Source organism: Lingula anatina, chromosome 8, assembly GCF_051362555.1.
Source record: "Lingula anatina isolate TDL-2025a chromosome 8, LinAna3.0, whole genome shotgun sequence".
Classification (NCBI taxonomy): Eukaryota; Metazoa; Brachiopoda; class Lingulata; order Lingulida; family Lingulidae; genus Lingula; species Lingula anatina.
The window spans coordinates 19,735,389-19,745,246 of record NC_141774.1 but is presented as its reverse complement, the minus strand read 5'-3'; the positions used below and the strand labels follow the sequence as shown (position 1 = coordinate 19,745,246).

At 37.4% G+C, this 9,858-nt stretch overlaps 2 protein-coding genes across 4 annotated transcripts; both read right to left on the bottom strand.

Moving 5' to 3' along the window:
* Positions 1-1,573: 1,573 nt before the first annotated feature.
* LOC106155512 (uncharacterized) lies at positions 1,574-4,753 on the bottom strand. The gene is made up of 4 exons (XM_086994469.1): positions 4,604-4,753; positions 3,690-3,751; positions 2,969-3,032; positions 1,574-2,128 (listed from the first exon to the last, which is right to left on the bottom strand). The coding sequence occupies exons 1-4, from the start codon at positions 4,621-4,623 to the stop codon at positions 1,867-1,869; spliced, it is 408 nt and encodes a 135-aa protein (XP_086850595.1). The 5' UTR covers positions 4,624-4,753; the 3' UTR covers positions 1,574-1,866.
* Positions 4,754-5,437: 684 nt separating this feature from the next.
* LOC106155511 (dual specificity protein phosphatase 14-like) lies at positions 5,438-9,360 on the bottom strand. Of its 3 annotated transcripts, XM_086994246.1 has the most exons (3): positions 9,156-9,360; positions 8,632-8,918; positions 5,438-6,826 (listed from the first exon to the last, which is right to left on the bottom strand). In XM_086994246.1, the coding sequence occupies exons 2-3, from the start codon at positions 8,669-8,671 to the stop codon at positions 6,198-6,200; spliced, it is 669 nt and encodes a 222-aa protein (XP_086850372.1). In that variant the 5' UTR covers positions 8,672-8,918; positions 9,156-9,360; the 3' UTR covers positions 5,438-6,197. The 3 variants fall into 3 exon arrangements, with proteins under 3 accessions (XP_086850372.1, XP_013385849.2, XP_013385848.2); XM_013530395.2 differs by lacking the exon at positions 9,156-9,360 and having other exon boundaries at positions 5,438-6,814; positions 8,632-9,140; XM_013530394.2 differs by lacking the exon at positions 9,156-9,360 and having other exon boundaries at positions 8,632-9,137.
* Positions 9,361-9,858: the final 498 nt, after the last annotated feature.

The following is a 9,858-nucleotide window of genomic DNA, read 5'->3' as shown; positions in this document are numbered from 1 at the left end:
TCAGTGATTTTTAAATTTTTAAATAATTAAAATTATTGACTACCAGCGTTTATATTAGTAATAATTGTGGATCAAAAAGCTTATTGGTAAATTCCAGAGATTCATCTGATAACAAGTACATAAAACGAATTGTTCGTATGTCTGGGTGGGAGAGGTAGGACTTGGAAAAAATCTCCTCCTTCAACCTTAGATTTGTCGGCGTCAGGGTCAGAGCCTGGAAATTCTATATTACCGCATGTTCAAACTGATAAAGGGACATTTCGAGTTCCACAGTATCCCTAATATCGAATGATTAAAATGCGCTCAAGTCATTAATCATGATTTTATACTAGTAGAGTTTACGTCCAAAAAATAATGGTGTCACTGAATTGTGTACGTTTCATTTGCTTGCTACCTCTCTCTCTCTTTCTCTTAAACAAATATACAAGTTAATTCTTTTTACTTTGTTTTGTTTTGTACAGTGTATACGTATTTACATATTTAGAACCTAGCATAAAAAGGGCCCCTAAATTTTTTCATATTGTGGAGGGCGAACCCGGAGCAGCATATCCATCATGGTGTGGGGCTACATCAGCATCCATGGCGTGGGCGAATTGGTAGTGGTTGATGGAAACATGAATCACCAGAAATATATCGATGTTTTGGAGTCAGGCTTGCTACCAACTATTACTAACATGTTTTGTGACAGGAATTATCCATTTGTTCACCAGGATGACAGTGCTCCTTGTAACAGGCCCAGAGCAGATGGTGGTTGGTTTGACCAACAGGACATTCACAGGGTGATGTGGCCTGCCAAGAGTCCGGATACAAACATAATAGAAAATGTGTGGAATGATATGTCAAAATTTTTGACAAATGCCCGTTCAACCAGCAGACAAACTATGTTAGATTCAGTGTTTCATGCTTGGGCCAGCATAAGCCCTGAAAGCATCAGACAATTATATGAATCCTTGCCTCGCAGACTAGCAGCTATTATTAGGTCACGTGGCTATGCCACTAAGTATTGATTTTGGAATTGAAACTGCATATCTTGGTAGAATGTATATTTTGTTCTCATTTTGTGATTTTTTTTGTGAAATTTGATGTTAATAAAATGATACCAGGAGCATATCATTTACAGTCATTTATCTCCCCCAAAGTATTGGTTCAGTAGGGGCGACACTTCTATTGTCCAGTGTGTGTAGATAGAATTTCATAGTACGTATTACTTCCCGCGCTGCTGGATTAGAATAAAAGGAAAATCATTTAATATTTACTACAAATAAAGTTGACTATGCATGTTACAAAAGTGAAAACTTCAAAAATTTTAATAATTAAACGCGGCAATTTATAATTATACGATTCTGTCTTACATGTAATAGGTATACAGTATGGGAAAGACATTGTAATGCTTTTTTGGTCGGTGATTTACATTAGGTTAATCAAAAAAAAAAAAAAAAAAAAAAAAAATCCAGAAAAAATTAATACGTTTGTCTTGACATTAGTTACACTAGATCATGTATCAGAGAACAATAAAGTAAATAAAGAAATAAATAAGCAAACAAATAAATAAAAACTCTAGAAAACATGCATGTATTTTTGTGGAAATCCTCATGCACAATTTCATTAATTTGCATGCTAGAAGTTTTATTTTACTTTTTAAGTCGACTTGTACAGTATATGTTACTAGTACAGATACATCATTTTGACTAAAAGTAAACGAGTTTAGATAACCACTTGAAGGCAATACATTATTTTTTATTATTATTATTACGATGCTGTTGTACTGCCAGGGATAGAAAGGTGGTTTAATTGAACAAATAGCTGTGCCTGTAGGTTGAATATACCGTGTGGCTACAGCAGTGCAGCTTGCGTATTCAATCAGTGTTATATCAGCCAATAGACAAGGTTGAAAACCGCCAGGCCAAAGTCACGACTGAAACCGAGACGGACGGCCGCGTCTATGAAATGACTGCTGACCGCCATTTCATATCTTCCAATTATTTTGGTCACCTCTTCTATAACCTCAACGATCGCGTACACGCTGCTTCTCTTCCCGTAGTATTGGGCCAGTTTGCGCAACACGGTCCGCGCCGGCCTTGACCTTAGGGCTCTGAGAGCACCACGGAGCACCGCGCCGGTGAAGGCACTATAAATAAGAATATAACATTCAGCAACGGTCCCAGTATTTAAGTACCCTCTACCAGGTCCACTAATTGCCTTATTCACTAGATATTCACATATAATGTCTCTGGCTTAATGTGGTCGATCTTCAAACTGGTACAATGACTTCTTCTCGAGTGCAAATTCAATTGATTCCTACTGGCCAAAAGTTACAGGGTGGCTGGTGGAAAAGTGCATATAATATCTGCCGCCCTGGTAGAGGGTACTATTTGAGGATCATACTACGATGGATATCGTTCGAGATAGCTTAAAACTGGCGAGAATGCCTGTGAGGCGGGAATGTCGTCCCAGGGAGCAATACAAAGATTACGCAAAACATGGTGAGTGCGTACTGCTGTGCACAAGACAATAACTCGACAAAACAATTAGGTGAAAATAATCATAAGAATATATATGGATAAATTTTATAAGCTGCCGCACCGCACTCACTACAGTTTGCCATTATTTTTCATATTTACCTTCCTCACAATCCCGCGATAATCTCGCTTGATGTTATGCAAAGGCATGAGACATTGTGCTATCTAGAACGATTCCCATTAACAGTGGGAAAATGTTAAGGCGGAAATTCTGTAGAAAAAATAATGGAAATAATATGGCCAAAATATAGTAAAATACATTCTCCGAAACCGTTGAGAAAATTACCATGGTTAAATACGTTGTCGAACTGTTAACTTCTAAACTCGCCAGTTATTTGCCCTTGTTAAGAGGGTGGCTAATATTAAAGAAGATGCAATCTGCTAGGGATGTGTATTTATCTCAGCCTCTAAACCATGACCGAGTTGAGTGCAAGATAGAATGGTCTTACCGTTTGGACACGTGCACTTCTTCCACTTTCTCCGTTTTCTCAACCTCAGTCGAAAAATCTGCGTCTAAATAAAAAATGGTTAAATAAATGGTTAAATAAACAAAATAATAAATAAATACATGAGCAATAGGTAAGTAAATAAAACATTGAAGTTTGATTACATTTGTGTGAGCACACCATAACCCACGACTGAAGTTTTCTGATAACGCAATACCTTCGTAATCTTTGGATATTACATTATCAAAACAGATATCAGTATCATTGTACAACAGTATTGACAGTTTAATTTTTTTTTTTTTTTTTTTTTTTTTTTTGCCATGCACATATTTTATGTGTTTTAACAGTCCTTTAACAGAAATCGCATTTTACTAATAATTTATGACAGCTCGAGCGCAACTTATCGTCACCCGCACGAAAACGAAGTAGATACTCCAGCGCAGTAGACTACTGCAATCATACTACAAACATGCTTCAAATCTGCTTCGATTGGGGAGCTAATTAGCATATTTGAAACATGCTTCTATCATGCTGCTAATCTACTGCATTAATGCTCCTCCTCTGTACAACCCTATGTAATTTTTGAAGTAGAATTGCAGTAGGCTATGCTGCATTTCTACTGCAAATATGCTCCACACCACTACTGCGTTAATGCTTCTTTGCTACTTCGATACTACTGCATTTTCTTGCGGGCAATGCATTATATATTAATTTGACCCTATACCTTCTAACTCTGCAGTCACGTCCCAGACAAGACCAAATACAATGGTCAGAGCCAAAAAGATCCTATAAAAAGACAAAAGTGAAATTATTACACAGTTATTTAGCCTATGGCTCTGTCCACAACTGACTTGATCCGCAGACTAATTGAGCCGCATATCAAATATGGCGCACCTTACTTAATAGCTTGATGCGTGATCCCCTAAAAGGTTACCCGCCTCCCGCGCGCAACATTCCTGCAGTGGCAGATCAATGTTAATCTCGCGTGCTCATTGGTCTTGGATCAGTTGATTCAGTTGAAAGAACGCTCCCGTGAAGTAAACATTGTGTCGTCAGATTCTGATTCTGTAAACATGCCTCCTCAGCGACCATACAACTTTACTGGAGTCGCCAAGAAACAATCTAATCTAATAAGAAGCTCAACTAACGTATGCAGCATGATTTCAAGTGGGCGCCATATTTGGTCTGTTTTTGACTATAGGTGATACAACACGAAAACTAAAATTTCATATACCCTTTTAAAGGTTTTCTTGAGCACCCTTCTTTTCTGAAACTCCTCTCTCTCTCTCTAGTCCACTTACCTGTTACTTCAGTTCTGTCTATATTGTATCAACGAGTATCTGTACATGTTCTTGTTTAGTTTGTCTTTGGCAATGTGGTTTAAAATTGTTTATTGATTTTCGTCAGAGAAAGAATACTTAAGGTTTAATACATGTAAGGCACGTGTATTTCATGTCGGACGTGAATTTATTGTATTGTAAGCTTTCTGTGTACATGGCTACATAATTTTCTTGCTCCTTTCAAAACAATCACTTCTGAATAATAAATAATTCAATAAAGAATGGAGTCTTTAAAACATAATATCCCTTTTAAAAATATTTGATAAATAATAATAGCAATTATAATAATAAAACTTACCCGATGAAACTCTGCTTCATTTTACTCTCTCGGTCTGTCGTCGCAATCGTAAGCGTAGCTGGTTCGTAGATTTGAAAGCAGCGCAGGAGTGCAGCAACTTGCTTCTATTTATACAACTTCGTTAGGTCTACGTAAATACACTCCATCCCATGCTAATTACACAGTATTTGTCTTGTATTAATCAATAGAAAACCTATCATCAAAATGATGCTATTAACGAGAAAACGAAGGATTACATCTCTTCATTAATAACCTTAGGTTCCATTCCCAAAGACACCTTCAGTCTACTTAGATCGACCCAACTCCGGGGAGGCTCTCGTTGAGTGCAATCAGCTTAAATGGATGCCGCGCCTCCTCCTGGCGATGAGTAGAATACAGAAAAGCTGGTGAGTATACGAGTAAGTTGGAATCAAAGGAGGCAAATCATTCAGTTAAGCTGATTGCACTTACCGACAGTCATGGCAGAGTTGGGTCGACTGAATTTTTTTATGGGAATGAGATCTTTTACACAGTATTGTCAAAAGTGATTCAGATTTGGTTTTGTACAAAAACAAACGGTTCTCGCATTATCTACATTCAAGGTCATAGAAATCAAGGTAATTTAGGTAATTTTGCGTCAAATATCAAACAAATGCTTGATTTGGTTTTTAATTGGATTCCCTTGAGAATGATAATCACATAATTCTCAGGAGAAACCACATGCAATCTCTCTAAAATATCGAAACTTGTGATGAGTGAAACGTATGCATATAGGGGTTGCAGTGCCTAGCTTACCCACGGTAGTGTAATTCTGTAAATTCAAGTTTATGTCAAAACAAAAATCACAATTAAGAATACAGACGCAAAGATTATAATTTATCATGGCATGAACATTTTAATATAATATTTTAAAATAAAAATTGGCACACCGATATTACCCAGCACATAGAAATAATTTGACAGTGCGTACTACTTCCCTTGATTAAGTGCTGCTGGATTAGAATAAAGGAAAATCATTTTATCTTTACTACAAATAAAGTTGACTATGCGTGTTACAAAAGTGAAAACTATAAGGACATTTTATTATGGGAGATAATTCAGAGAGGCAATTTATAATTATACGATTCTGTCTTAATAGGCATACAGTATGTGAAAGACATTATAATGCTTTTTTGGTCGGTGTTTTACATGTAATACAGTTTTTAATCCCACCAAGACTGTATTTCAATCACCATTAGGTTAATAATAAAAAAAAATCCAGAAAAATTGACACGTTTGTCTTGACATTAGTTACATTAGATCATGTATCAGAGAACAATAAAGTAAATGAACGAATAAATAAATAAACAAATAAATAAAAACTCGAGACAACATGCATGGACACATTTGTAATGATCAGCTTGCAAGTACTTCTACTACATGTAGTTCACGTCTAGAGATAAACACGTCTGATACACATTACAGGAGAATCACAGCAAATATGTGTTCAACAAAGTCAATAAGATAAAATTATTCAATAATGTCTGCAGTGTACATCACTGCCGTGGCTCAGATATTCATCTTTTTGTGACAAGGTCATTGTGTTTGTTGTTTTTGTTCAACATATTTCCATGGATCATTTGAGAGGCTCTATTTTCACAGAGTTAGTGCCAAACAGAGATTTCTCAAACTGCATAAGCTGTCGGAAGAATCCCATGTTTGGGTTCGTGCACGGTCGTCTGTTCTTCACGTGCTGATGCGCGTCGAATAAAGACATGTGGAGACACTTCATTAAGTAGGCAATGCATAGGGTAGAAGAGCGACTGATCCCGCGCTCACAGTGAACTAACGTGGCGCCACCTTTCATTCGTTCTTTCTTGATCTCGTCTGCGCACATATCAAAGCAACTCTTGAGGTCCGTTCCAGGTACGTCGTCTACATGAATCTGAACGTAGTTTTCCACAAAAGGAAACTTTTGATTCGGATAATCAGCTGTGCAATTAATTATACTTGTGACGCCTAACTCTTTGAGAACATCGTGTTCCATTTCGTGTACTCCGGAAAGATAGAGGTGCGGCGTAATCTCGGCAATAGTCCCGCGTTTGCGAGATCTCGCTGCCTTCGGTTTTTCTTCTTTCTCTTCGGCTTTTATCGGTATATGATTGATCCGCACGGTACTGTTAATGTCGTCTGTGCTGCGTACCCTGTGAGTCTTCTTCTTCTTTGAAGTGATTGTAAAGTCATCGAAAAAGTCTTCAAAGAAATCTGAAATGTAAATGAAAAACGACAAATCTTGGCATAAGTGTGTCTCACGCTATTTCAAGATATATATATATAAGCTTCAAGCAATAACATACATTTTGGCCAGATATAAAGAAGCTAATGGTTTATAAAGCAACGTAGAGTAAATGAATAAACGAACGATCAGAGAGAAAAGAAGAACAATTATATAACAGAGCAAATATAAATTGAAACCGCACAAGAGAATTCAAAGACATCCCAAAGCATATCATTTTTCGTTACCGCTATGAGAATCGAAAAGGATTATTATATGGGACGCGTAGGGTGGTAGAGTTACATGTACGAAAATGGCACGTTTTACATTACCTCGTCATCAGAGAGACGGATGAAAGTAGAGGAAAAAGTAGTATTTTGCGCTTTGGGGGTCAGCCAATACGTTAAGTGTTATGTATACAATGACACGCTTATATCCAGGTTTAATGTACAGTAATATGAAACACCTGAAGATGCCATTTATCATATCGAACACATTCCTAGTCTACGAGATACAATACATCAAATTCAAGGGGGCAAGGAATCATCTTTTTTTTTTCTTCTCTCTCTGCTGCACTAAAGCAAATTGTGGCTACTTGACTGAATGAAAAAGAAAAAGTGGGCAAGCATTCACCCCCTAATCTGTGCAATAAGGGACTAAATGAAAGCTGGGTAGTATATACTGTACGAACACAGGTACAGGTGAAGGGGGATAATTATTTCCTCTCTAAATTTGGAATCAGGGCAGATATATCAGCAATATATCACCAGGTATATTACCGGTCCAATTCACATATACATATACAGGTACTGCTATTCATTTTGGAATCCCGTCGACAATTCCTTCTTTCTTACCACTTTGAAAGCTACCTCAATCAAAACCGATTAAAAGAAAACACATTGCCATGGGCTTTTTTGCTCCCAACAAACAGATTTTAAAAATATCTAAACTGACAAAGTCTGTTGTTAAAATTGCTTTCAGTTCCACCCCGTTATATGGTGGAATACAGTGTAATACAGGTGAAGTCCCCAATCACTCAACGATTAAGGGTTGAACTCAAGAAGAGTGGAACAGATGCTCAATATATTGCTCATCGCAAGTTACTGGGTGTAAATGTTTTAAAGGGCAACAGACGCAAGATTCAGCAAATGCCACAGGAACCGATTAGCTTGAGGTGTCAAAGTGTATGCGATTCGGTGCGGGTGATACGCCAAACTGTTTTATACTGCCATAGTCAGCTGACAAAAATTTAATAATAAAAAAAATATTAGAATAAATAAATAAAATATGAAATGAAGAATAAATACAAAAAATCTCTGAACCACTAGCGTACGCTACCCCCCTTTAGAACCTCCAAATAACTCGGGCTACTTGTACTTATACCAGAAAATATATAAATGCACAAATGAGCTGGAGAAAGGGGGTGGGTGGAGGTCTCTATCCAATCTACATGTACGTATCCTTAAATGCGTTAAAATGTACGAAGCATTGTATTTAAGTTTTAGTAAAGGAACATATATACTCAGATATCGTGTGTGTTTGTGTGTGCATGCGCGCGCATGTATGTGTGTGTGTGTGTGTGTGTGTGTGTGTGTGTGTGTGTGCGCGCGCGCGCGCGCGTGCATTTGTGTGTTTAAAGGACGAGAACAACGATTCAATGTGTCACTGTCATAGCCTTTGGTTTATTATTGTAAAGTCAACCAAAACTGTAGGGATAAAAATTCTCCATAAGATGTCTTTATTCATGAAACTAAATGAAAATATTACAGATAAATACCACATTACAGACACCTACCGTCAAATATATCGTCTATATCCCAGGATAGAGCCGCCATCTTGACAAGATTCCCTTTGCATTCATCCACTAGTATTTATCCGAAACCATTAAGCTTCCACCGCAATGTTTTTCAAAAAATTGCTTTCCAAGCAGACAGATTTCACAGGCAGGGCTATGAAAGCAAATTCTCTAAGGCGGCGATATGGAAGGAATCTTGATCTACCAAATCCACACACCAGAGCAACAGAACATCTGGATCACTTCATCACTTGATCCAGTGCCAAGGAAAAACGACCGCGGCACACCTGGAACTCGAACAGATTTAGAACGCCTAGGAACTATAATGCGTCAGTGTTTGTAAATTCACCATTAAACCTTCTTCACTTGGTGAGTTATGATAGTTTCTTTACAAGAATATCACAGAGACGTTCCTACTGTTTTCTTTATCATAAGGCGCTGCGAATTTTCTACAGAGGCACTGCGAAGATGGAATTCTAGCTTGAGGTATACTTCGGCATTAAAAACGGTAAGAAACTACTTACCAGTGGGTGGATGCCATGGCAACGGGTATTTAGATCCTATCGGAAGACCTAATACAGTGAGGTGAAAAAGTCAGTGACTAATAAGCCCTCTCCTCTGATACGATTTACCCAATGATATCATCGACATCACTTATTAGTGGTAAATATCTATTTCGGCAATAAGTTACAGATCCTACATAATTCGTGACCCCAAGTCCTCCCCCGAAAAGAGATGATCATAACTGATTGACTGAGTAAGTAGAACATGTGTGTAGATGCATACCTGACTTTTTGCATAAAGATAAACGATTTTATCTAAAAGCTGTATGAATAAACCTTTGGTAGTCCCTGTAAGGTGAATTGTTTTCACCTCTGGATGTTCGGCAGACTGGTTCGGTAATGCTTGATATTTCAGAAGGGAGCAAGGTTAAATAAATTAGTAATGGAAGCTAATATGTGAGAGTAAGGTGTGAGACGATCGTTTTATGCAAGGGGCATCGTCGTTTATGCTTCAAAAATAAATAAATGGATGAAGATTGAAATAAAGAAAAAAAAAAGATTTATTATAACTTATGAGCCAGTATAAATGTGTGTTGGTGAAAATGTACGTAATCTCATTAATTGTAGTTGTTTACAGGTATCCACGGCAACTTTAGCATGGGTATTGTGTTAGAGAAGACGATCATCAGATATACAATTTTGCATGATATGAACCTGATAGAGT